The 27,875-nt window shown below is 45.3% G+C and overlaps 3 protein-coding genes across 9 annotated transcripts; all 3 read right to left on the bottom strand.

The window, feature by feature from the left end:
* Positions 1-1,108: 1,108 nt before the first annotated feature.
* Positions 1,109-13,005, bottom strand: atn1 (atrophin 1). Of its 6 annotated transcripts, none has more exons than XR_011602366.1 (10): positions 12,750-13,005; positions 10,708-10,843; positions 10,103-10,204; positions 9,575-9,694; positions 6,526-9,380; positions 6,141-6,351; positions 4,492-5,998; positions 3,232-3,412; positions 2,911-3,091; positions 1,109-1,876 (listed from the first exon to the last, which is right to left on the bottom strand). XR_011602366.1 is itself a non-coding variant. In XM_070966878.1 (10 exons), exons 2-10 carry the CDS (start codon positions 10,732-10,734, stop codon positions 1,843-1,845), a joined length of 5,205 nt encoding a protein of 1,734 aa, XP_070822979.1. In that variant the 5' UTR covers positions 10,735-10,843; positions 12,750-13,005; the 3' UTR covers positions 1,109-1,842. The 6 variants fall into 6 exon arrangements, 4 of the variants coding, with proteins under 4 accessions (XP_070822979.1, XP_070822982.1, XP_070822980.1 ...); XR_011602365.1 differs by having other exon boundaries at positions 3,256-3,412; XM_070966878.1 differs by having other exon boundaries at positions 3,232-3,399.
* Positions 13,006-15,433: 2,428 nt separating this feature from the next.
* Positions 15,434-21,408, bottom strand: LOC139333386 (gamma-enolase-like). 2 transcript variants are annotated; one of them, XM_070965745.1, is made up of 13 exons: positions 20,613-21,408; positions 19,899-19,984; positions 19,575-19,670; positions 19,351-19,409; positions 19,178-19,247; positions 18,938-19,071; positions 18,632-18,854; positions 18,353-18,550; positions 17,648-17,724; positions 16,753-16,877; positions 16,532-16,640; positions 16,248-16,306; positions 15,434-16,036 (listed from the first exon to the last, which is right to left on the bottom strand). In XM_070965745.1, the coding sequence occupies exons 1-13, from the start codon at positions 20,960-20,962 to the stop codon at positions 15,967-15,969; spliced, it is 1,656 nt and encodes a 551-aa protein (XP_070821846.1). In that variant the 5' UTR covers positions 20,963-21,408; the 3' UTR covers positions 15,434-15,966. The 2 variants fall into 2 exon arrangements, with proteins under 2 accessions (XP_070821846.1, XP_070821847.1); XM_070965746.1 differs by having other exon boundaries at positions 20,396-20,724.
* Positions 21,409-21,559: 151 nt separating this feature from the next.
* mlf2 (myeloid leukemia factor 2) lies at positions 21,560-27,772 on the bottom strand. The gene is made up of 8 exons (XM_070965747.1): positions 27,461-27,772; positions 25,499-25,610; positions 25,352-25,387; positions 24,825-24,878; positions 24,573-24,701; positions 24,156-24,315; positions 23,810-24,024; positions 21,560-22,596 (listed from the first exon to the last, which is right to left on the bottom strand). The coding sequence occupies exons 1-7, from the start codon at positions 27,502-27,504 to the stop codon at positions 23,813-23,815; spliced, it is 747 nt and encodes a 248-aa protein (XP_070821848.1). The 5' UTR covers positions 27,505-27,772; the 3' UTR covers positions 21,560-22,596; positions 23,810-23,812.
* Between the last annotated feature and the right edge of the window lie 103 nt (positions 27,773-27,875).

Raw genomic sequence — 27,875 nt, 5'->3', positions numbered from 1 at the left:
GCAAAAAATTGTCCCAGATTTGAAAACAACAGCTGCTAATAATAACCTTTATTTTACATCCAAAATTGGCAAAAAAAAAAAAAAAAAAAAAAAATGCCAGGCCTATATGAAATGCTGTGTTCGAATGTGTTCATCTTTCATCCACACCTTTCACAGCGTGCTGAGAAAGGACTGATGAAGTGCTAAGAATATCCCCCAGATGTGATGTCACCAGAGGGGAAAATCAGATTTGTCCTGCTAGAAGATACTTTACATTATGTTGACACACTTATTCAAGGTGACTTTTAATGACACACAACCTACATACCAACTCACAGTCATGCCCTGTACAGTATATATATCACGTACTGTACTGAAGCATGCATCACGTCCAATATCACTATCCTGACTGAGATCGTTCTTACAGATGAGGCTATCAATCAATGCCACTTCAGCGCGAGGAGGTTAACAGAAAAGGGATGCAGACTTTAAGCATCTGGAGAACCCTTTTATGACTATTTAAACAGAGAGCGTCATTATAGGAAAAAATCAAAGCTGCATGATTGTGAAGCTTGTCTAGCCAGATCTATGTGCCTCCAAATCTGCTACCCAGCATGATTCTGTCTTGCAACGTGAAGGCTGCATTCACTGATCCATATCCGTTTGAAGGAGATTCCTCCAGCCGGACACGGTGAGAACACACACAGCCCTGAGCCTTCAGCAGTGTCCGTAAATCACACTCTCACAGCTCCTCCTTTCTTTCTCCCTTTCATTTCTCTCTTTATTTTTTTTCTTCTCTTTTCATTTTTACAGTGCAGTAAGGAATGCTCGCTCTACAGGGTGGCTGGTGTTCACTGGAGCGACTCAACTCCCATGTCTCACACTCATCCCATGTGTCTCCTATTAGCTACACTCACCAAGAAGGGAGGAGGAGGAGGAGGGGACGGGCCGACGGAGAGAAAGAGGGGGGGAGTCAGAAAGAGAGAGGAGGGGGGAGGGGGAGGAGAGTGAGGAATTTGATATGCTTTGTGCATGAGTGACTTGTATAAAACAAAGAAAGGGCAAATAGTCTGAATGTATGTGAGAGGGGAGGAAATAGTGCACACATGAACAGGCAAGAGACTAGCAAAAAAGATTATAATTTATTTCCAGATTTTTTTGCCTTCATTTGCATCTTGTTTCACAAGGTAAATTGAAAATAAAAAATAAAAATAAAAACCAACTGCCATACCATGAAAATGTAAAAAAATAATACAAATAATATGTACTGTATATATAATTATATCATTATCAACAAACAGACAACAATCATAATAACAATACTATTGATCATAAACATAACATAACACTAAATTGCTGGTCTCATGCATATAGAACACCCCTCAGATACAAAAGAGGGGGGAGTTACTAAAAATAGAACCAAAAGTTCCACCAGTTCAGAATAAGCGCCTAGCTACATGCAATGACATAAAAGAGACTCATGTACACATTCCTTCTGGCATCAAGTATTTTACACATACTGTACTTCACTATTGTCGCCCCCATCTAATATACTGTACAGAGCACGATACAAAACAGGACTGGAGTTTGAGAACATTATGCAGGGAAGCGCTGGAGTCTGGACCTTCAACGTGGTGCAGTTAGCAGGGACTGTGTGCAACATTTTCACGCCCTCCTCCCTCTTTTGTTAATCCTTCGAAATCTTCTTGTTTTCCTCAGTGAGTTCCCCGTCCATTAGTCCAGCTTTTGTTTTGAGTCTTTGTTCCTTCATTGTTTTCAGTGCTTTTGTTTAGCGTTATTTGTTTCATTTTGCACACATTCGCCCTCGGTTTTCTCCATGCTGCTCTTTGTCGTGCCCCTCCCTCACAGGGTCTTGTCACTTTCTTTCTTCAGGTGACTAAAAAGGTCAAAGGAGAAACCATGTTAGAGTGCAATTTCAAGTTTGGACAGACGTCACAGCTAAGTTAATGCAGGTTAATGCTTTTACTCCCACAACAATCTGGTCTGGTTTGGGATACATTTAAACAAAAACAATTAAAGGCTTTATTTAAAACCAGAGATTGCATTTTATAGGACTCCAATATATAAAGAGTTATGTACATTTTTGAACACTATAGAGGCAAAATAACGTCCCCGGTGCCATACAGCAAAGCTGCCTTTTGTAGCTGAGATGGATCAGGATTGTTCCAGCTTTCTACCGACTTTTTTCTTTGATAGGCCGGCCAACTGTAACCAATAATAGATAGTTTGTGGACGTGCCTGATCCTGCCAAATCTCAACTGTGATGGGCATTTTTCACAATTTTAAAAAACAGACATTATTAATTAATCAAAAAAAATGAACACATGAATCAGCCATTAAAACAAGCGTCAGTTGCAACCAGTAGGCGAACTGAGCGGATGATGCCATCCCCCTTGTTAGCAATATGAACAAAATGCATCCCCCTTGTTGACCTGCCACCCCCATCACTTTCAGCTATATACAGCCTGTATACTCTGTAGAGTAGTGTCACCTTCATGACAAGTGACATGACAAGTGACAAGTAGCAACATGAAGTTGCAGAAGAGTGAGAGGATCATTGAGACACATTGCTGACCGTAGCACTCCTGTAATAATTCTATGATCATTCAATAGTGTCCGTGCTGCTGAAAATACAACCCGAGAACAAGCCACCGCTGTAAAAAATTATTGCAGAGGAGACATGACCATTACTAGCCTTTACTATAAATTTGGTGTAACAATGTCCTTTGAAAGGTATAGATGGGTGTGTGTGTTGGTTGGTAGTGTGGGGGCTGCGGGGTGCTCCCATTGGACCATTACCTCTGTTAAAAATTGACAAATGACACGCTGGTTGCAACCTTACAGAAGATATTTGATCTCTACTGCATTACCAGTGTCAGTCAACAATGGACACACACACAGCGTCTGTACCTGTAATACTCGTCCTGGGTGAGGGAGTGGTGGTGATGGTGATGTATCCACTGTTGTTCCAGGGCCAGTCTCTGGATCTGCAGCTCTGCGCTCTGGGCCTGCTGCATGGCCTGGAGCTGATGGGCTGCTGACATAGGGGCAGTGAGGGAGGACGGCTGGGGCAGGTCACGGAAAGGAGCACCTGTGAACGAAACAAAGAAGAAAGACGGGAAGCAGGTGGGGACGCAAGGAAACCAAGGTCAGTCATCATCATCATATTCAAAAAATCTCTTCATAAACTGTCAACACTGTGTTTTTTAGAGAAAAAAACTGAACAAGTACATGGACGAGGAGCCTTCTCCTCACCGAACAGCTGTTGGCGGAGCACCTCGCTGTCAGTGAGGGGGTGAGCCAGGATGGGGGTGCCTAGTGTGGCTCCTGGGTAAGGGAGGCGTGCCAAAGGAGACCCCGACGCCAACGGGTCCATCAGGGGGTGAACCCCGCCCGTCGCTGGATGCCAGTGATGTAATAGGAAATACAGGATATATTAAATAAGAGTCAAAGCATTGAATTCAATTCAAAGCACACAGCATGAGGAGGAATCAATGCTTCATTTAATTGATTCCAGATTCTTGGCAACACACAAACGGCTAAAGACAGTCTGGATACAGGATGCAACACTCATGCAACATAATTCAATAATTACTTTTGCTCAAGTGGCCCATAAATGCAGTGTGACAACAACAAAACTTTTTTTCTTTACAAAACTTAAGTGACACAAACAAGTGTATAAATATTGATGTGTGGAAAACAGTTTTCTGTGACACACTGAAGAAGAATGTTAATGTGCCATGTGTAACACCTCAGCATTGTGACTACTGTCAATGTGAAATGCAAATACTAATATGCAAATTTAAACTTCAATTATGTTCGAGTTTTTTTCACAGAAACAAAGGGCTTCTTTTGCTTTTCATAAATGTTCAGCTCACTGGTGTTACCAAAATGAGATCTGAGTTAAAAAAACAAAAACAAAAACAAACTGTGACTCAGTATCACTTCAAATTATGGAATTTTTGTCAATGCTGAACCACACTAAAGAAAAATGATTTGTATTCGAGTTAAAGGATAAGGCTGGTATTGTTCTTACTGTCCACAACTCCCATGAGAAGACCATCAGTGTGTTTGTCTATCGTATAATACTATTGAGATGTAAATCCCTTTTTTATAAAACAGATCATAAATATCCATTTTGATTTATGAAAAGAGGCTCTATAATGCCCTAAAACAGTTGGCCATTGTAGTTTTTAGCAAATGTAACCCAAAAAGAGGAGTAAATGGTGCATTTGTTTGGGATTATTTTCAGAGGCAGATTAAGACATGTTTGGTGCGTTTTGTTGATTCAAAATAAACCACAATGCCCGTGTTCATCTTAAAGAAGGAACACATTGTCCAGTGGCTCTTAGATCTGTTTTTAGTAGTTTTTGGACAACAATAGCGGTCTATGGTCTATAGAATATTGCGAGCTTGATCCTTTAATCTTTGAGCACACACTCCCATTCAGTTCATACTGATAATGTCAGCATTGTTAGTAACAGTGGGTACCTGTGTCTTGCTGGTGCAGGTGAAGATGTGAGTGGATGTGTGAATGCTGGTGATGATGAGGTGTCACGTTTAACATCTGAAGACGCCCCAGATTCTCTCCTGCACCTCCTCCACCCGTTCCTCCTCCACTTCCCCCTCCTCCTCCTCCGCCTCCACCACTTCCTCCCCTTTCTCTCTCCCTTTCTCTTTCTCGCTCTCTGTCCCCAAAGGTGGGCAAAGTTGCTCTGTCTCTCTCCCTCTCCCGCTCTCTTTCTCCACTCCTGTCTCGCTCGTAAGAGGCAGGAGAGCGAGTGGGAGTGGGGTAGGTCTCAGGAGGAGCGGCTGGGGCAGGGGCTGGTGGCAAATGAGAGGACAGGGAGCTGGGAAAAGAAGAATGGGGGACTGGGTGATGAAGTGAGGCAGCGTTGGAGGTCGGTGGAGCAGGTGGAGGAGGAACTGGCGGAGGAGCAGCAGGGCCTGGTGGGGCTGGAGGGGCAGCCGGTGGTGCAGATGATGGGTGAGAGGGGAGAGAGGGTGGGAGGAGAGATGAAGGGGGTGGATTGGACAGGGACTGAGGGGCAGGAGGGTTAGGAGGTCGAGTTACTGGTGCCAGATTCGGGTTCTGGAGGTGTGGGGGGCCAGCAGGAGCTGGGGGAGGAGGAGTGCCATAGAGTGACACCTCATTAGCGCCCACTGCACCTCCTCCAAGGAGCAGAGAGTGTGCATGCGCTTGGGCATTGGCATGGACATGATGTGAATGAGAGTGAGCAAGGGCAAGAGCTGCAGGATCAGGTATGGACCCTGGTGGGTAAACCCGCTCATCACTCTTAAATTCAAATCCTGGCTTTATTCGATCCCGATGTGCAGCCACAGCATGCGGAAAGCCAACTCCTCCTAACCCCGCACCCCCAATCCCTCCAGGTATGGGGCCTCCTGTAACCCCAGCATGGCCTCCAACACCTGGACCCCCTTCAAGGCTGCCACCATACAAAAAGCCCAAGATGGCAGCAGCTGTAGCTGCATCAGTTGGCAGGTGATGCGGGTGGGCTAAAGCATGATTCTGGAACTGAGGAAGGAAGAATGAGGGATGGACATGGGGGTGGCCATGGTGAACTTGTGGGTGGTGTGTCTGTCCACGACTTCCTGCTCCCAGTGGAGACATCGCATGAGGGCGAGCATACTCGCTCAGAGTTCTCAGTGCTGGAGTGTCAGGGCCCAGATATGGACCTCCCAGACCTATTCCCAGGGCTCCCTGAGGGCCAACTACTGTTGTTGCCCCACCCATGGATGGCAGGAGCAGGGAATGGGGGATAGAGTGAGCGAGGGTTGGGTGAAGATGATGTGCTGGAGGAAGGTGAGCATGCGGGTGCGAGGGATGATGCTGTGGGTGAGGGGCAGGGTGGGAGACAGAGTTGACCGAGGAAGATGAGGAAGAAGACGAAGGGTCGAGGATGATAGAAGATGAGGAGGGGAAGAAGAGAGAGGAGCCCTGGCGACCCCCTCCAGCGGAGTTGACATCCTTCTGCTGCTGCAGAGAAAACAGTAAAAGACAGTAAATCACATCTGCCCTGATCTGCTTTACTCCCCACCCATTAAAGTGATCAATGTAATCTACATCAAATCCATTAAATCTGACACGCTAGATAATTATTACTCTCAAATGTGCACACCTGTAGATGTCGATCCAGTTCCCTCTCACGCTCCCTCTCTCGTTCCCTCTCTTTTTCTCTTAGGTCTCTGGCCCGCTGCTCCACCTCCCTGCGTGCCCTTTCAATCACCTCATTCCTCTTCTTCCACAGTTTGGAACCGTCCAGCGGGACAAAGAGGACGTCGCTGCGGGCACAGGAATTCCCGCTGCCACGGTCAAGGACCTTGTGAAACCTGAACAAGAGTGACGCAGCAGTGTAGTGCACCATTACTACAACCATCAGGCGTAAGAAGCACCATCGTTAACACATACCATTACTGTTAATTACATCTGATCACATAAAAAGGGACTGAAGAGAGAGACACATTGACAATCTCAAATAGGATGATGATGTCACTTTAACTTACCGTGCTGACTGGCTGGCATGGATGGGAATGTCCACAGGTTTGGGTTCAGGAGAGGGGCTCCTCAACACGGGTGGTGGGCTTTCAATGTCTTCCCTTTCTTCTATTGGTTCCTCTTTGATAACAGGTGTGGGAGGAGGGCCTGAATCCAAGTGTCCGTCACCAACAGGGAGTGAAGAACCAGAAGCAGGGGTTGAAATGCTGTTGTTGTTGGCTGAGTTACTAAGAGGTGGAGGTCCTTTTGAGACATTTTGAGGCGAGAGTGATTGCGAGTTGGTATTGCTGCTATTGGGCGCATTACTGTTGCTATTGCTGTTGGCCAAGCTACTGCCACTGTTCCCATTGGAGTGGTATGTTCCACTGAATGGAGGGTGGCTGTTCAAAGTGCCATGGAAAGGAGAGGGGCGACATCCAGGTGAACAGCTGGATGATACACCTGGCCCAGGAAGTGGCATGTTGGGCCCAGAGGAGGAGCCAGGGGGAAAAGATGCGAAGCCTCCCATCTGATTTGTGGATGGGCTGGGTAATGGAGATAGGGGTGTTGGGGGAGTCTGGGTGGAGGACTGGTAGTGTGGGGGACGTACACTGGGTGCCATACCTGATGGGGGTGGCTGGTTATGGGAGGTTTGAGGCGGGGGTAGAGGAGGCTGAGGTGGTGGTGGGGGATAAGGAGCATTTGGAGGGTGTCCATGATGGCTGGAAGAGGAGGAAGGAGAGAGTGCAGGAGGCTGATTTGGGCCTCCACGATTTTGGTACAGGGCAGACTCTCGCATGTTTGAGTCTCTCTCTCTGTCTCTAGGCCCAGACTGGTAGTGGGGGTGAGTTGGGTGGGCGTGATGGGCTCCTCCAGGCCCTGAATACTCTCGTCCTATGTTTGGAGTCACCCCAGGGGGGCTGAGGTACTCTCGATTTGTGCCACTGGAAGGAGGTGCCCCAGCGGGAAAGTCTTTTCCTCCAGTGGATGGATATTCTCTGTGAAAGTGGTCTGTTCCGGAGGAGGGGGCTTGTGCCTGGTCCATGGGAGGAGGGAAGTCTCGGTTGGATGAGTTTGGGGGATGTGGGTGGGGGTGTGGGGGCAGAGAGGAATGGGAAGGGTGATTGGGGTTGTTTTGAGGGGATGCAGGTGGATCTCGGTTCAGCATGGGAGTGACAGGTAGCCCGCTGGTTGAACTTGGGGGGTTTCCCTGGGGGATGGAGTTGTTGTTTGGGTTACTGTTGCCTACAACCTCTCTTGTCTGGCCCCCAAACTCACCCCATCTGCCCCCATCTTTGTCTCTGGGATGCCCCCCTCCAGTTCCATTGGGGCCAAAGTCTCTACTCTGGTTTTGGTTTGGCAGAGGAAACTCCCTCCCTGTATCCCGTTCCCTTTCCCTTTCCCTTTCTCTTTCCCTGTCTCTGAAAGCTGGACCAAAGTCTCTTCTTTCAGAACCCAAGTTAGGTCCATCTCTCCCAGAAGCTTGGAACTCCCGGTTCTGACCCACTGAAAGACCCCCGAACTCCCTGCCTTGGATGCTGTTGGACCCTGTGATCCCACCACAAGTATTATTACTATTACCCCCACTACTATTGTTACTGCTGTTGCCAATGGGAGCTGAGAACTCCCTGTTGATTTCCCTCCCCCCACACTCCCCCCTCACTCCCCTCTCCCTCTCTCCTGCAGCCCCCCTCTCTCTGTCCCCTCCCCCTCCAGCGTACCTGGGAAGGTACTCCCTGTGGGGGTGGGGGTGAGGATGGGGGAGGTAAGAGGGGTGGGAGGAGGAGTGGCGAGAGGACGGAGGGTTGTAAACAGAGGGAAGTTGCTGCTGCTGCACTGGGGGCTGGTGCTGTGATTGGTGTGGGTGGTGGTTTCCAGGGTAACGGGTGTAGCCCCAGCTGCCCTGGCAACCAGTTGCTGTGCCACCCTGCCAGCTGGTGGAGCTGTAGTGGTGAGGGTGGGTGGAGGGTTGGGTCTGAGGCTGGGACTGGGACTGTGGCTGAGGGCCAGTCTGTGGCAAGAGTGAAGGAGGAGTGGACTGAGCCTTGTCCAGGAGTTTGTCTGCCTTTTCTATTTTGTCTCTTTCTGTCTTAACCTCAGCAGGCAGGTTTTGTCCCCCGAGCTCCAAGGGTTTCAGGGCAGGTGGAGGAGGAAGAGGAGGGGGCAAAGAATGGGGAAGGTTGGGGCTGTTGTGGGAAAAATCTCCACCCGAGATAGTTGTCTTGGTCACACACTGCGTGCTGGCTTTGGAATTCATTCTGTTGCCACTGAGTGCACCGTCAACACCCGTCGGTCCACCATACTCAACTTTACACATCAATTTGGAGTCCAGGGAGAAATACGACTTCCTCCCACTATTGCCGTCATTTGATGAATCCCCTGCTCCACGGAGAGAGGGAGTCAGACCAGAAGAAGAGCATGGAGTGGCGGGGGGCTTAATAGACGGACAGTCTTCAATTCGTGCATCCACATCCCGCTTTTCTCCATCTCCACAGGACTCCTCCCCTCTCCCCTCTCGTAGTGTTCTCCTATCTTCTCCTGCCACCTTCCCCGCTCCTCCCTCCTTGCCTTTCTCCCGCTCCCTCTCTCCTTGCTTTGGTGAGTCGGGGCCATCAGAGTCAGAGTCCAGGCTACCCAAAGGGGAAGCAGAGAGACTTGGGGATGAGGAACGATTGTCCTGGTCTATATCCCGCCCACTGCTCAGACTACTGCTGCTATTGGCCAGGCTCCCTACAACTGAACTCCTACTGCCCTGGGATTGGCCATCTTCGTTGTCACTCTCACGGGATTGGCTGGCAACTGAGGTTGGAGGTGGAACAGTGGAAGGAGCCGAGCTGTCAGTCGAGTGTGTTGATGTTGGAGGGTTTGGGGCAGAGGCCGAGTCCTGACAAGAAAAGAGCATTAGTGGATGAGGCAAAAATTACATTTTGCAAACGTGGTACTACTGGCTGTATATATATTCATAGAAACAAATAATAGAACTTGTAATAGCTTTGACAGTGCCTTTTGGATGATTTAGCAGAATCAAGGCTTTATAATTAGTCTTTATATAACAGGTTGATGAAATGTAACACAAACCTGAACTTTCTGCCTCTTTGGAGGAGACACAAGTTCCTCCCCCTCACTCTCTGATGAATCATGCCCTTGTGATCTGCGACTGAAGCGATTTCCAGCCAATTCCTCACCAGCACCTCTTTGCTAAAACAACACAAGACTTTTAATTCTGTGGTGATGCCTTTGAATCCCTAACAGGTCTATGACTGTTTTTAGAACAAAGCCATGCTTGCATGCATGCATGCATGCACACACATACACACACATTCACACACAACGTCAATGTCAAACATGAAACATCAAAGATTTAAAGGTGCTAAGCTGAAAAACACACTATCCAACAATACTGACACTGCAAGGGTATGTCTGTGGCAATCATACTGATGACTCATAGACAGACAGCACATACACACACACACAGACACACATGTAGAAACACGCAATTCAATATAGAGAGACGGTTCTTTATTCTTCATGACTCTGGGACTTGTACGCACATACATAAACTTATGGCCACAAAACAGGAAAGAAAAAGAAGAGGTAAGCTCTAACCGTCTGTCTGTCGCTGCGTTCAGGCCGAGTGGGGCTGGGGTGAGGGCGTCTACCCCTTCTCTCCTCACTTGCCCCCCGCCGTCGCCCACTGCGCATGGGCATCTGCAGACCCCAAGTCCAGCAAAAGAGGGCAATATGGAAGAGAGGGAGGAAAAGCATTAAATGTTAAAACAAGGCAGAGTTACACGTATAAGCGAGGAATAAGGAGATGTGCTGATTACAGTGACAATAATGAGTTAATGCAAGCCAAAAGAATGTCAGGTTTGTTCAATTCAAGGTGGGACATAGCAAGGGCGAAAACAAGTGAGGAACAAGAATGAAAAAGAGAGGGAGGTGAAGAGAAGAACAAGGTATAATAGAGAGGAGGCAGAAGGACACAGAGGGAGAAATCGTAAGCAGAGGAAAGAGTAAAATATAAAGGTGGAATTCCACAACCAAATAAATAATTTACATCTTAGTCATCATGGTTATTTTGAAATACTATCGCATATTGAACTAATTATGATGTAGCCATGCTCCCAACTGCACTACATACAGTACAAGAATAAGGCAGGTACGCAATCCATGACATCGCTGTGAAAAACAGACATAGGCCTTACTCATACCGATTCTTTGTGTGTCCTTGTTTTCATTATTTCTTCATTAAAACGTCCATTTTACAACACAAGCCATTGCAGCATCTGAACTGGTTCCTGTTGCTCACTGACTGGGTTGTGTGTTACACCATGAGAGCTACCAAACCTGTAAAGAAGCATAAACAAAGACGGCATTATTCAGTCTCTATCTACGTGGAAATCCTACAGAGAATTCAAAACCTTGCTAAAGAACATCACTCCATGTAAGGATGCAGTAATGAGCAATGTCGTTTGCTCTCTGCACCGAGTGTGGAGTTCAAGAATTTGTGACATTTCGAAAACATCTGAGTTTGAAACTTCAAAAGCGCTGTTACAATATTTAAGTTCCCAGCGTGCTTCACACTGTATTAGCACAACTGCTTTGCACCGAAAACAGTTTCCTCTCTGCCTTCTGTCTACACCACAGCAGCAGAAACCCACAGGCACAATAGGTTAACCCACTCACACTAACAGAATGCATTGGTTTGGGTTTAGTATAATTGTGTGCTATGACATTGAAACAACCGATAATAAGAGTGGAGCAGAAAAAGCACTGATTGGTAGACTGCATTTTGGATGGCAGTCTGCAGAAGACTCAAGCAAACATCTTGGGAATATAGGGCCACACCCCCCTCCTCCTTCCACCTTCACCACAACGACCCAAACCCACAGCCACTTGTGGTTAACCCACATGACCTGGTTATGGCCAGCAGAATCACATACTTATTTATCCAACCAGCCATTAGGGAAATGCACAATATCAAGATCCTTTATCCATTTGTGTGCCTGACAACATAGGTGGACTACTTTGCGAGGCCTCGTCTAATCCATTCATTCATGTACCACTATGATGAAAAAAATGGCTCATGTATATTGAATGAGGATATAAATAGTGCACACCACTGGCTGAAAAAAGGATATATTTGGCCAAGAGTTAGCAGAGCTAATGCACACTCTGCTATGCAGCCAACAAATATAGTAGCTACACACTGATTTTTGTGTGTGTCAAAGTGGACATGCTCCTGTAAATCCTGTAGCTGCTCCACTACACATGGCTATGCATTAATTATTAGTGCATGCTGCAGTGACTGATTCAGTCAAGAGTAAAACCTTAACGGTCACAATCACTGTTCACACTTCATATTCCTGGTATGTGTAAAATCGTACTTGGCAATAAAGCTTTTTCTGATTCTGATATGCATAAAAGATAGCACATGTATTTATAGGCAATGCAGTGCACGAGCAGCCAGCCTAATTAACATATGACAAAGTTTATCACAGAGGACTGGAAAACATTCAGCCCAGTGGGTTACTGTATACATCATGCATCTCAGTTACAGGTGGCAGCTGCTGGCCTGTCTGTGGTCCAGTGGCAGGTCCATGGCCATGGTCAGTAAACACATCACCAACATCTAATACACCAGCATTAACATCAACAGTCTCTCTGCACGCTCACCCACAAACACACACACTCGAGTAGACGCATACTGCACATGCATTATCAACAAATTGGCCACTGCATGTGATGCAAAGCAGCAGCATGCAGTTGCTTTGCTTACATCACCAGCGAGCGGGCACCGCAACGACTCTTTCTTCTTTCTTCCTGCGAATGTTATTGATACACATGCAGAGGAGACCGGCCAAAGCTGCTGGGCAGCCTGCCTCAGACTTCCCCGGCGGAACACAGTCCACCTACGACGCGGAGAGTCGTGTTCAGCAGCACATACATGTTCACAATCAGAATGGATGCCTGTGCAATGCTGTTTCTAGACGCTGCACATCTTAAAAGAAAGATGATATGGAATGGCGAACCATAGCATTTCGCACCGGCTCTCCCTTCCCTCTCCTCGCTGGAATGTGGGTGCGCGTCGTGCACTCTATTAACATTAATTCACCGGGACATAATTCAGCCGTAACGCAGGAGTATGCTGATAATTAACGCACAAAGGGAAAAAAAGGGAGGGAGAGCACAAACGTGGCCAGCAGGAATAGCCCCAAACTGAGTATAAGCATCCATTTTTCCTTCTCCTTACCTATAATATCCAGCGATGCGTGCTCTCACTCTCACTCTCCCTTTCCTTTCTCTCCCTCTGTTTTGTCGTTTTATGTTGCGCGCTGACACGCACACCTCAGAGCCCAGGCGTCTGTCAACAGAGGCTTGTGCTGGCTCATATTGCAACGGGCTCCGATAATAACAATAATGCAGAAGAAATCTCTTTCTATTCGTTGCAGGAAAAAAAACAGGGGTGCCAACTGAAGACTACAAATTGATGCGTACCCTCGCCTCTTCCCCACCCCCTTTCGCCCCCTTTTTCTTTTTTTTTTTTTTTTTGCCCCCCCTCTCCCACCCTACCTACTCCCCCTCTTCCTCTAAGACGACTTGCACTTTTTTTTAATACCCCTCTCCGGTCTTACAGTCACAATTTTGAGCGGAGGGGTGAGCCGGAGAGAGGGATGCACGTCGGGTGAGAGAAAGGGAGAGAGGAGAGGGCGTGATTTGCATGAGGAGAGAGGGGGAGGCTAAAGGAGGAGGAGGAGGAGAAGGAGGGAGTAGTGAGGCAGGGAGAAGGAGGAAGAGAGGCGCAGAGAGAGGGCCAAAACTCTGAAGAGGGAGGGGATCGAGAGGGAGGGTCTCTCTGTCTCTGTTGCCTAGTCCCTCCAGAGTCACCTTTACTGTATGGAGAGGCTGTGCTTCAGACTGAACTAACTCGCTGTGTGGCTTTATCTCGCGATGAACCCTAAAGAGGAAGACATGTCCTGTGGGTCTTTGTTCTTGCAGGCCTCGGTGAATCCAAGGCCAACAAGCTGAAAGGTGGACAAACCAGAACATGTATGCATGTAGAACATTTCAGTGACAATGTCAGCGACTTAACAAAGAAAGCTCCAAGTCGTTTGGAATAATTGAACAATTAAGAAATGGACAGTTTAATCGTGCCCTGTGCTGTGATATGTGTCCGTCCAGCAGCCTCCTGTCTGTCTGTCTGTCTGTCTGTCCGTCTGTCTGTCTGTCTGTCTGGGAAAAGCTTGCAGCGGTGTGTCCAGTCAAGCGGCTCTGCAGACCTCCTCCCCTCCCTCCTTCCCTCCCCTCCGCTCCGCTGCTGTCGTTCTCTCCCTCTCTCCCCTTCACGCAGCCCCCTGTCCCGTCTCCTATTGTGTGGTAACCATGGTAACCCGGCCGGAGACTGTACCCGGTGCGCCTGCGCGGCTCCAGCCTTCCTTCATCATCATCACCAGCAGCCCGGCGCGACAGGAAGAGAGCCCTTGGTTGCGCTCGCGCTCCCTCTGCTGCTCAGTTTGCGTCACGACCGGCGATCAGCCGCGCGACGTTGCAATGTGGCGACAACTGGGGGGGTAGGCAGCAAGATAGACACAGCCGGGCTGTCTTTGCTCGAGCCGGCTCGATAAAGACTACAACCCCAGTCAGAGCTCATTGGTACCACGACGGCGGTTCTCCTCTTCTTTTGTTAAACCAGGTTTTCTTCATCATGACCTATGCGCGTTCCCATAAAAAGGGGCGTTTAGCGCGTCATTTGACTCTCCTTCCGCACAAAATGGACAGATCGCGCCGCCCACTTCAGTCAAGAGGAACAGGTTGCGATAATGGAGAGTTATGAAGAATATAAAAATGACTACAGCAAGGATCAACACCGTTACTGCCCATAAGGCAGGAGGGGGATGGGGGCTGCACGCGGCCTATCGTGTATATTCTTAAGGTGATATATTTATTTTAGCACTCAGTGCCTTCTGCTGATTTCTCACGTGACAACTGCACATTCTCGAGCCCTTAAACTTTAAGCTTAATACAGCATATTTCAACATTCAACTCGGGAATTGATTTTAATCTGACAGAGGGAGACAATTTTTTTGATTGAATATGAACATTGACAAACACTGAATTTCTGTGCAAAACGGACTTGGCAGCAAATCAGGGCCAGACATAAAAACAGAATCCAAGGTGGAATGAAAAGGGCGTTCATCATTCTTTGAGTGCATGGATGATCTGCTGTGTAAAATTTAAAGTATTAATATCTGAAGCAAACAGGGGAAACATGATTTTCTGCATCACAAGCTGACTTTATCTATGTTCCCGTGGCAGAAAACCACAGCGCCACGCACACAGTTTGTGCTGCTTTTATTACAGGGCTTCCTTCAGTGACATTTGGCCTACAAACGAACTCAGCAAGTTTGCAAATACTGTACAAAACATTTGCCACCTTTGCAGCCTTTGACATCAGACTATATCCTCTATTTTATTTTGTGGTTTTAATGGACAGCTGCATGTATAACAGATTGCTCCTGGTCCATATTTTTGCTCTTGTCATCCTGCAGATGTAGAGGCAGCCATGAATTATTGCTTTAGTTCCTTTGGCTGGAACTATCCAAGCACATTTCTGCAAGAAAAAAAATCCTTCTAAATTCCTGGAGAAAATTCAGATGATTCCTCTGGAGTTCCTACAAGTATGCTGCAGAAAAGTGATCACCAATTCACTGTGGGATGATATTCTTGCAGAATTTTAACTTTTTTTTTCCTGCACAATTCTTGTGTTTTGTAAGCAATGTTAAACAACTGCTGTGAGATCATATTTAGTGTGTATATACTCTCCTGAGAGCACTGCAGAGGTAGTTTTCTGCTTTTCAGCCATGTTTAATTCCGTTATAAGCAAGAGAAGAAATAAATGGCACAGCTGACAGTCCTTTAAAGAAATTCACAGAGAGCTTTGGTTCAAGTTAACATGAATCCATTTCTTTATTAAGCTTAACCTCAGACAGACAAGGTAACAGATGCAATTGTGTGGCAAGCTGCTGAGTGTTCACATCAAAAACAACATGAGGAACAGGAGGAAGAGGAAACGACAGGGCACAAAAGATTCAAACACTTCTGCAGTGAGACAGAAGGAGACAGCCAGAGGGATCAGGAAAGAGAAACTAACAAGTGCATCGGGGGAAGTGCTTGTCAGGTGAAACACTGATTTTTTCCTCCAGGCTTTGCTCAGGATTTGCTGCAAACAGCTGTAGTCAATTAAGTCAATCACTTGCTGAAGCATCAGGTCAACAGCTATAGTGCAGTATTTGTGCATTTTAGTTATTTGAAAACTAATTGGCCTAAATGCTTGTAAGTGCGTCTTAGTGTGTTTAGAGCTTTGCTGCAACAAGTGTCATTATTTCATTACTATGTATGTGTCAGGGAAATATAACAGGGTTCGTGTGTATTCTTGCTGTCTTGTGTGCCACTGCTAACGGCACTGGCGCTCAAAGGGCACTGGGGTTGCGAAAGTTGTGCCCAGCAAAGCGGGCCTGGTCACCCAACTCTTCCTCAATCCTGAGAGAAAGAGGAGGTGAGGAAGAAAACAGAGAGAAATGTAGAGCAGGCAGATGAATGTGAAAGAGGACAACAGCAGATGAAACAGAGGAGAAAAGAAGAAGAGAAATATAAAAGTGGCATAAGTGCTATGAGTGATGTTATAGATGTTCTATACTTATTTCTCTGCATACACACACACACACGTATAAGTCGAGCTATGGATACACACCTCATGAGCTGGTTGTATTTGGCCAGACGTTCTGATCGACAGGGAGCTCCAGTCTTGATCTGAAGGGAGACAAAAATATAAAAATAATACAGTTATTTCAGAGCTTATAGCTTATAATGAAAAATTGCAGTGCTTACTTTCCACTTCTGTTTTTCACATGACCTTATATTTGAGCTTCTTTTGCACTATTTCACAAAGCATTGTTGTTTTATATTGTATTATTTTGTTTTCAAAGTGTAGTGTGTGTGTGTGTGTGTGTGTGTGTGTGTGTGTGTGTGTGTTACCTGTCCAGTGCAGAGACCAACCACCAGGTCAGCTATAAAAGTGTCCTCTGTTTCTCCTGAGCGGTGGCTCACCATCACACCCCAGCCGTTCTCCTGGGCCAGCTTACACCTGAGTGGCAGGAGCAGTGTAACGATGAAGCATGCTCTCACATGCTGATATGTGCACGGACACGTGAGGCTGCTGTATGTCTACGCATCCAATGCACACAAAATCAACTCACGCTTTGATGGCCTCTGTAACGGAGCCGATCTGATTGACTTTAAGCAGCAGGCAGTTGCAGGCCTTGTCCTCCACGGCTCGTTGTATCCTGCGTGGGTTAGTGACCGTCAGATCGTCTCCAACCACCTGCACAATTTATACAACAAAGTTACAGACAGACTGAAGTGCATTTTGTCATTCACAGTAATATCCATAAACAAATGACATTAAAGGTCCAGTGTGTGGGATTTAGTGCCATCTAGTGGTGAGGTTGCATATTACAACCAGCTGAATGCCCTTCACCTCACCCCTCCCTTTCCAAGCATGCAGGAGACCCTAAAATGTGTATTATTGTAAGTGAGTTTTATTCTCCATCTTATTTTACATTCATTTTCTATCATTGTTTTTATGATCAGTCTGTCCTTTTATATGTGAAAATGTGAAGAAATGTGAAAGACCCTCTCTGGAGCCAGTGTTTGGTTTGTCTATTCTGGGCTACAATAGAAATGTGGCATTGCAACACGGCGGTCTTCGTGGAAGAAGACCCTCTCCTTCTGTAGATATAAAGAGCTCATTCTAAGTTAAAACGTGATTCTAGTTTCAGGTATTATACACAAATGAAAACAAGATCAAGAATATTAAATTCCATTTCTGCCATATTATTCCAGCAGATCCCACTAAATCTTACAAACTGGTCCTGTGTGGGCGTTTACCAGGCAGGGAGAGTCAATGAAATACACTGTTGAGTGTCATTCATTCAATCCAGCATTTTGAACCTTTCTAGTCATTAAAAATCAGGTTATTTCAACCTCTGCATGATCAGTTTTGGCCATTTTAATGGTGAAAGTGTAATACTCAATTGCTGGAGGCCCCTTTAAGGATCACCTGATTTAATTCATTTCTGCGCGATATCTCACCTGGATGCCCACCGAGGCTGTGAACTGTGACCAAGCAGGCCAGTCGTCCTGGTCAAAAGGATCCTCAATAGACACCACTGAGGGAAAGAGAGGGGGCTAAGATCATTTATTTGCATAAGTCTAATATTACCTCCTGCTTTGAAAACCCCTAATTTTTTCCATTACTCGCCCACAAGTCAGAGTACCAGTGACATTGCCAATGAGGGTTCTAATGGGAGCAATGTCTTAAAATGCACTCACATTTCACACAGATGCACACACGCACTTGCCCACACAAGCAGAAGCACACCATTGGCAGGGTAAAGAGCCACATCAGAGTAGGTCCCTGCTTGCCAAATGTGCGCTGTAGCGCATAATTAAAGCCTCTTTAACAGGCCCGAGTGTCAGGAAGAGAGACCGAGCTGTGGAGACATCAAGCTCTCTTGTTCTCCTAGTTTATCTTAAGAGGTGATGAAAGAAATATGGCACTCGTAGAAATCTGAAAAATAGGCTGCTGTGTCCAGTTACTGATGGAGGTTCAATCAGTCATTAACACTGGCACCGCCTGTGTGATCTGTGGAAATCAATACGTTTCCCTAATTTTAAAGGAGCATGATGAATAGGAGTTGTGCACATTATGTTCTTTATGTAAAACAAAGTATTTCTGACGTCTTTGACCTAATTTAGAACTGAAATCTGACACACCAGCTCACACGCATCACACACCTGGGTAGTTGTTAATGAAGCCCTGGTAGATGCTGGCCAGCTCGTCAGCACTGATGTTGCGGGCAGCGTTGGGCGGAGACTTAAAGTCCAGGTCGTACTTGCCCTCAATGAAAAACTCTGAAGCAGCAACATCCATCCCTATCACCACTTTGTCTGTGAATCCAGCTTTCTCAATGGCCGTCTTTATCAGCTCCAGGGCTGACGGAGAGAAATGGAGGGATGGAAGGTAACATCACAGGAAATCAAGAGAAGGACTGTTCACGTTGTGGTTGTGCTTACCTTCACTGTTCTCTTGTATATTCGGGGCAAACCCTCCTTCATCTCCTACATTTGTAGCATCCTGACCATATTTCTCCTTGATGACACCTCTCAGTGTCTGGTAGAGCTCTGCCCCGACACGCAGAGCATCACGGAAAGACTCCGCCCCAACAGGAAGTACCATGAACTCCTGCATCGCCAGCCTGTTGCCAGCATGGGAACCCCCGTTGATCACATTAAAAGCCTGAGTGAGGCACACATAAGGCAGATGAGATTGTATTTGGGCTTTTGCGTTCAGAAGAAGCACATTTTTGCACAAGGACTCACAGGAACCGGGAGGACCAACTCTCTGTTTCCTGCCAGATCAGCGATGTGACGGTACAGGGGGACACCTTTCTCTGCTGCGCCAGCTTTGCATATGGCCAGCGATACTCCAAGAATAGAATTAGCCCCAAACTTAGCTGGGAGAAAGACAGAAGCGGTCACACAACACACAGTGGCCACTGGTGCAGAAACGTCATTGCGCATACATGCCATCGCTTTACATGAGATGTGAAGGAGGCTTACATTTGTTGTCAGTGCCGTCCATTTCAATCATCAAGCTGTCCAGTTTGTCCTGCTCCAACACACTGACTCCCTGACGGACAAACAAATTGTGGCTCACTCAGTAATTCTGCATTCTTCACCGTATTGTTTTGCCATTTCAGATAAAATGGATCATATTCTGCGCTGCTACTCACAGACTGAATGAGGGCAGGTCCAAGAGTGTCATTAATGTGACCAACAGCTTTGGTTACACCTGAGACAGCAGGACAGAAGGAGCTATTTAGAGCCATGGAAAACTAACACTGTCAGACCACATTTATGTCACAAAACTACATGAGAAAATCCTCAAAGCCTCAGCAGAGACACAGGCAAAGACAAGACACAGAAGCACACGCCTCACTGTGTAGTAAGCGTTCACCTTTGCCCTTGTAGCGAGTCTTGTCTCCATCCCGAAGCTCCAGAGCCTCGTAGATGCCAGTGGATGCACCGCTGGGCACAGCAGCCCTGAACAGACCTGGGATGAGAAAAAAGGATTGGTGGGTGGAGGTAGAGGTACATGTTTAGGGGTGAAAGGTTGAGGAGGTGGCAGGAGGGGAGGAAAAGGTGAAGGCAAGTTTATGTTTATACAAGCTTGGGATTTTTCAAGGTTCAGATTAGACTAGATGCGCTTTCAAGCCCATTATCAGACAAAAACACAAACACAGAATATGAGTGATGATTTTTAATCCATTTGTTTTTTAACCTTTGCCAGTATGCAGATCTACTTCCACGGTCGGATTTCCCCTGGAGTCCAGGATCTCCCTGGCAACAATATTCACAATGGACATCCTGTAAATAACGAAGAAAACATTAGTTTTATTTAACCATTTGTACTGTACATTGCAGCTCATGCACAAACCCATTCCCTCTCTTTTTGCTTTAAAAACAGGATGATCGTGACCAAGGGGATCAGCGTACAGAGGCAAACGCGTATGAAAATATCAAACGTCATAAAAAAACATTTCATAACAGCTAACAGCGGCACTAAGGTGCCTCAATTTCACATTAGTCACAAGGACCTCACACCCCTCTTGCTCTTCGTCACATGCACACACACTGTGATGATAGTGATGCAGCCTTAGGGATGGAAAGCTGTGGAAAAGATGCTCCCTAGGAAGATGCTGGCACACACACACACACACATCCACACCCACATACGCACAAAGAAGGAAACATAAATCAAAAGCTAATAATGCATACCTATTTATGGATCTACTGTCAACCTGTTCCGGACCACAAGCCAGTTCAATTTTCTGTGCTGTTTCAGTCAGTGAATATGAATATGGACCAATGGAGAGAGGAGACGGTGAGAAAACACAGAGCAAGAGAAGATGAGGAGAAGGAGGAGGAGGAGGATGGAGGAGGCTTGGAGGGATGGAGGGAATGAGGAGATAGATCAATCTTTTTTAAATGTTACCTGCAGCTTGTTTGAAGCCTGGTGGAGAAAGTGAGCGAATGTGGGCGAAGGAGAGGGAGAGATAGAGGGACGGGGAGGTGGGAGGAGAAGGGGTGAAAACATATGACACGCAGGGGGAGGGGGAGCGTGTGAGTCATTGGAAGATGCAGAGACGAGGGGAGGGAACAAAACTGGGAAAGGAGAAAGAAGAGGGACAGAATAGAACAGCATGGGTTGCACGTATTTATTTTGCTGTAGCGAAGGTGCAAAAATAAAAATAAAGACGTGTCATGATTTGCTCTGTAACCATTGGTCCATTTCCAGCCTTTACATTTAACATTGTCGTCCAGACGTCCTACAAATCCTGTCATTTGCTGCTAACTACCTAGCTACAGCAGCATTCGTGATGAGTGTGCAGATATTGTCCCAGCAAACTGTTAACATGAAAAGGTGATTTGTGGTTGCTTGCAAATACAGGCGGTGCTGTCATCCTGGCTGAGAAGTAAGGCTTTGATGTGATGTGATGATGAAAGATGAGGAGGATACAATCTAAGCAAAGACAGTCTGATGCACACAATGGCCTGTCTGGCTGGAGAACCTAACTAATGATGGGGATTAAAGGAGACAAGAAGACAGGTAGACAGGTGACAAGAACAGTGCATGCTGGGGTGTGTGCATTTAAAAATAGTCCTGGATGTAATTAAAGATACAGCGAGCAGAGCACAGAGGGAAGCAGGCAGGGAATGTGCTGTTGGATAGATCTGTCAAAAGAGAGAATGGCTTCCATTGGCTGCTCCACTTGTGTGCTCCATCTGGATGTCACATGACCTGCAGACGTGGTGGCATTGGGACGAGGGAGCATACGAACACAAGCGCATGCAGCGGGTGAAGAACATGCACATTGCACAGCTGCAGAGAACCAGCAACTCTGAATACAATCAGGAGGAGGAAAAAGAACCTAGACTGACTGATTTCATTGCATATATTCATTTTACACACAGATGCAATCTCACACACAACCACAACAGAGACACATTTTGTAATTATCTAACAATGTTCAATGAACTTTTATTTAGTTAATTAGTTAACAGTATACAATTCAATTCACTGACACACTAGTGTCTTCACAAACATAAAACGGACTGTACAGCAGATGTACTGTATACTGTAGCACTTAAGTGCAGTGGGCAAAAACACATGTCAAGTTTTGAGAATGAGTATATATAAAGTGAGTGTAGTTATACCCATGTTTACGCAAGGGTGCTGCTCTGTGTGTGTGTGTGTGTGTGTGTGTGTGTGTGTGTGTGTGTGTGTGTGTGTGTGTGTGTGTTGAGGGTAAAAGTAGAGAGGAAGAGCTGTAAATGTAACTATCAAGTGTGTGGGGTTTTGTTATGTGTGTGTATGCGTGTATGCGTGCGTAGTGGGAGAAATAAGCATTCAACATGCTAACATTTTCTTCATTAAACACATTTCTAACGCAGCTATTCACACGAAATTAAGAGCCGATATTGGCATTAACTCAATGAAACTACACAGATAAAGAAGGCTGCCTAACATTCAGTTATGCGCAATAAAGTGGAATGAAAGAAAAATGAGCACAGTAAGAAAAAGCACCAGTGTGCTGATAAGATGGTCAGTGATGTTGGTGGGATAGTACCTCTGAATGCAAGTAAACAAAGCATGTCATCAAGCTGTCATCTGTCACTGTTCTTATGGATTACACTGTTAGGATTTCTGCATCTGTGTAGTTTCACTGAGTTAACACCAATGTCTGTTCTAACTTGCATGTGCATGGCTGTATCGGAAACATGTTTCATGAAAAACATGTTGGCGCATTGAAAACGTATGTGCCCCGCTGTATGTTGTTTATGGAGAGACAGTCCAGTCATATCAAACATTTACGACGGGCAATTGTGATGATCATCAACTTCCGTCTTTAGCGTGGTTCACAGCATCGGGGAATTCTTCCCTCAACTCCTTCCATCTGGTGGCCCAAGCGTGACACCTGCAGCGACAGTCAACCAAAGCCACAGTGTTTACGATGACTGAAAGGCGGGTGGACTCAGAGCTTTCACTGAACAACTCAAGATTCTGTATTTACGCAATATGTACCATAGTAACATTAGACATTAAAACACTGGTGCACTGGTACAGATGGAGGACAAGCTGATGGTGGGCACATTTTCTTCTCTTGCATTAATATCTTCTGTTACTATTCAACAGACAGTCATCACACAATCTGAAATGCCTCAAAGGTGATACTGTTCGGTGTGATGCAGTTAGACCCATCTCTTACAGTGGAACATGCAATAAACATGCAAGATCACTTCTTGTACAGCAGCCTCACAGTACAAATACTGACCACAGCTTACCAGCATTAGGTATTATATAGTGTTGAGTAACTTGTTTTGGAGGTTTAAGGATCACTGAAACCACAATAAAAGCTACGAGCTGTGTTTAAGTAGTTCAATTGTGTAAAACTGATCAACCAATCCTAACATAAGACAACACCCGCTACTAATGCATCAGTTACAACCTAAAAATCTAACATAGGATGAGTAAGATCGAACTCATCAGCTACTGCACCTGCTTCAAGGTAAAAACTACAACCATCTCGTCTCTGGAAGGCTTTTGTTGCACAGTATCTGTACAAAATGTTGTCTGCTTAAATCATCTCACTGCAGCATTTTGTCCACGTCATTAACTGTGTTCATGTTTTTTGATTGGTTTAGGAAGGTGAAAAACACTGATGTGGCACAACATGAAGCCTGACATGGCTTCATGCACTTAAGAGAAAACAAACATAGCCGACAGCCATATCAAATTAAGCCTCTTTTTATCCTACGACCTGAACAATGCTGGATCTTATACTGATACTGACATATTTGCCTAAAAACATTTATTCAGACTCATAAAACATTTTTGCTTAGAATCTCTTAGATTTTCTTATTAAGCAACTGTAACCAACAAATGTTCTGATCAGGACTTTTCATAGCGAAAAAGAAACAGTCAGTGCTCAATATGTAATTGTGACAATGTTGCTAAAAATACCACTGAAGTATATTTGGAAGACGACTGCCAAAGCCAGCGGATTGGTATATTTAAAACTCAAAGACAAGTTAAGAGCCAGTGCCCCCACCAAACCCATCAGGTCGGGCTGTGCTTGACTAATACCAGCCTGAGAATCAAAGCTGCGAATCCTCGATGCTCTCTCTTACCTCTCACCAGTCGTAACGTGGACGGGTGTGGGGCTGACGGTGTCTGGGGGACTCATGCCGATGGCCTGGTGGGGACGTTGAGCCGGGAGGAGCAGTAAGGGCCAGCTGCTGGCCTCCTGCCCGTCGATCTCGGCCGTATTCAATCGCCCGGGCATTCGGGGAAACGTATCTCCCGGCCTCCCTCCTCCACTCCTCATCAAACGCTGCAGCGTCAGCTAGTGGGAACGGTGGGCGGGTTGTGAAGTGACACAGATGACATGTCGTCAGTAGCATTACTTTTATTTCTTGTTTCAAATTGTTGCCTCTGAAATTCAAAGGCTGGCATCTTTCTGGCTCAGTGACTCACTCTCATCAAGGTTAATGAAGTCTTGCCGTTCCTCGCGGTCTCCAGTGCGGCGATTTCGTGAACGCTCCATTATGTGTGCACGATCCCCAATGTGGTGGCCGATGGCAAGACGCTCGAGGCCGCTCTCGCTGTCCCTCATGGACTGCCGTGTCTCGCGGATCTGAAGTGACAGCAGTCCAGTTTACGAAAACAAGCGGATGCTCTGCACTCTGGATGAACTCAGACCAAAATGTTTTTTATGACAACTTCGATATTTACACTGTACATGATCTATTTACTGTCACTACAATTACTGGTGATTTCATGTGTTAATGAGGCCAGAAGGCCACAGTCACGCCTGGACTAACAAAGCATGAAGGCCACATATCCAGTCAGGCTTGGCAGTAATCATGCACTGTAATCATTAGTTCATCTCACCCCTCCAGGGCCTGTTCTTGTTTCGCTGGTCTGCTGATAAACTTCAGGAGCCCCTGAGTCTGAGGAGGAGTAGGAGATCACTGTTGAAGAGGAAAATGTCTGACAGTTTGGTGAACCGGACATTCTTTCCTATAAGAAGAAAACGATAAAAAAGTAAATAGAGGGTCAGATGGGTAACAGTTCAGACTCAGGTTTCACTCATGAGGGCAATTACACTCTGTTTATTTGAAACTGGTAGACAGAGCTACTCACCATATTTCCCATTATTTCTCCCATCATTCCGAACATATCCATGAACCCTCCGCCCTGCAGAAACAAATTAAAGGAGAGCTTTAAAAGTCTGGTCTGATGAAACATCAGATAGAAACAGAGGAGCACACCTCAAAAACAACAGCGTTCATTGCGCCACTGGGGTCATCCTTTGAGCCGCACAGCCTTATGTTCAGAGCAAAAAGATGCACTAAACACACTCTTTATACGGCAAAGACACAATTCCTTTGTCCGGTGATGGCTGAATTCTGACAATAAGGTGAAAAAAGAAACACAGATTATAGTGCATATTTTGTACTCGTATTTTCTCAACCCATTATCTTTATACATCAGGCCTATTTTAAATCCTAAAATGGTTCATGTAATCAAACCAGAATACCTGTTTGGCACAGTACTGTGCTTTCCACCTAAGGCTCTTTTTTGATAGTACAGGGGTAATCTGTAATACTTTAAACAAATACGTTCTACACATTTTTTTACTGTAGGAGGTCAGAGAAGCAGCAACTCACCATTCCCATCATGCCAAATGGGGCCAATGGACCAGCCTAGAAGAAAATGTACACCTCAGACTCAAAAACTTCAAAAATACATATGAACTAATGTGGATACCAAACGCATGAAATGCATGAATACAGTCAGTCAACGCTGATACTTACCTGTCTGCGTGGTGCGCGGTGTGGCTGCATCTGGGGGGTCAGGGCAAAGGGGTCCATGCCAAATGGTCCAAACAGAGCCCGCATCTGCTGTCTGTGAGCTGCAAATGGATCCCTAGAAGAAATCACAGATGACAGTGAAAATGTTTGACTTCTTATAAGTTCTTGTGAATTGACTGGGTGTAGCTGGATGACGAGACTCACACACCGTGCAAGTGTGTGTGAATGCAAGATGAAAATAATGTGCGGACTGAGGCTTGTTCAGTCTAATAGCAGGATGTGACAGATCACTAGAGGGAATCAAATCTCAAGAGTGAAATGTGTCCTTACTACAAAGTGCCGAAAACTGTGGAAGACTGAAAATTGGCATAAAATGCCTGTTCAGATCTGTACTTGTTTATTAATTCATTTATCAAATGTTTACAGAGTTCAATCCTAATTTTACCATTTACAGACTGTGCTTTATTTTCACTGTGTTGAGAAAAAATAGAGAATTTTGTTTGTTAAAGGGAAAATGCGTTTTGTCAAATATGTTTATCTTCCTCAAAATGTCAGAAAATGATGAAAAAGTATTCCCAAAATATGCACTTTCATTACATTAAACAAAATCAGCAAATCCTCACATTTAGGAGGCATTTTGGTGAGTGGATAGCGTTTCCTCAGTTTTCAGTTTTTCTTACCTCAGTGTTTTTAAATTTGTGTATGTGTGTGTGTGTATGTGTGTGCGTGCGTGCGTACCTATGTGTATCTATGGTGTCTTTTATTTGTTGTATTGCTTTTATGTAAAGCACTTTGGGCTGCTCCTTTGTATGAAAAGTGCTCTATAAATAAAGTTTGATTGATTGATTGATTGATTGATTGATTGATTTTACTTGACAAATGACTTAAGCCATTAATACATTATCAATTTTCTGTCAATTAGGTAATCAATTAAGCAACTAACTGTTCAACTCAAATCAAGATGTCAGAAATTTGAGTGTAATTTACTGTTTTTGTTTTGCTTTCAAAAACATGGAAGGTGCTCAAAACAAACTTTACTATTTACTTTGCAATGATTAGTCAATTACTGAATTAATCAACAGAAAATTAATCAATAATTATTTTGATAATCGAATAATCACTGTTAAACAAACATGACAAATACATGATGTTTCCACCTTCTCAAATGTGAGTATTTGATGCTTTTCTTTGTCATACATGACAGTAAAGTGAAGATCTTTGGGACATCTGAACACTTCACCTTGGGCTGTGGGAAATATATCATATTCTCTGACATTTTCTAATGGGTTAATCTAGAAAATAACAGGTAGATTAATCTATAATGAAAACAACCATCAGACCTTTTAACTATAGCAACATGTTTATAACCCTGACTAGCTTTTAACGTTGCTTTGACTGGTTATAAACGGTGCTGTTGCCAATAATGTGACAGGTGGCGAATGTGCTGCTCAGGACTCCCAAAGAGAGCAGCTTTAAGCTTCACTAGAAGTGCATGAAGTCTATAAATGAATCCAGATTTACTCAACTCCTTCAAATGAGCTTTAGCAAAGGGTCGGTGGTCAGCAAGTTTCAGCTTCATGCATTTGTCATGTGGGGGATTCTCCTCAGGTGTTATGTAAAGATGTTCCGGTACTTCGACTAGAAAATCGACTGCCACCAATTAGCTAAACGACAATCTTAAAAGTTATATACGAAACAACGATAATCTTTACGTACTGGTAAGTGGATATGTTAGCTACTAATTGATTAAGCCCTGTTGAGCTGACAGCTTTTTTTTTTGTTATTGTCTATCCAATATGGTGGACCACTGTAGGCCCCCACAGCTGGCTAGAGTAACGTTAGGTACCTGTTTAAGCCACAGTGAAAAAATATGACTCAGCGTGCCAGTATGTACATTTTCTACCTCTTAGGAAACACAGAATGTCAGCAGGGTCTAAACAAAATTAAATTAATGTCAATACTTACATCATGAAGGGGTCGTCATCAACGTCATTCAAGAACCGAAACATGCTAGGTGATTTAACTCAGCTGGCTTATGCTAGCCAGCTAGCTAGGTAAACAGTCGTGTTTTTCGAGGATGAAATAGGATGGCGGATTCAAACTCACGTCAGGCTGAAATGGAGGACCTTTAACTAGCTGAGTCACGGAAACACTAAATCACGACTACCGTTTATCAAAGTGACAGGCAGCACAGCCTCACAAGATAGTAAATTCCAGAAACCTGGACCAAACATGAAAACGGAAGTCAGTCCTCTGACAAAGAGAAGCAACAATATCATCAAGTTAGCATCATAGCTAACAACAGTGACTTCCGGCATCTTAATTTTTCAAATTAAAGTATTTCCCTAGAGGCTCTCGTGGCAATCTTTTTGTATAATGT

Source organism: Chaetodon trifascialis, chromosome 7 (assembly GCF_039877785.1).
Source record: "Chaetodon trifascialis isolate fChaTrf1 chromosome 7, fChaTrf1.hap1, whole genome shotgun sequence".
Taxonomy (NCBI): domain Eukaryota; kingdom Metazoa; phylum Chordata; class Actinopteri; order Chaetodontiformes; family Chaetodontidae; genus Chaetodon; species Chaetodon trifascialis.
This window is presented reverse-complemented; position numbering and strand designations above follow the sequence as displayed.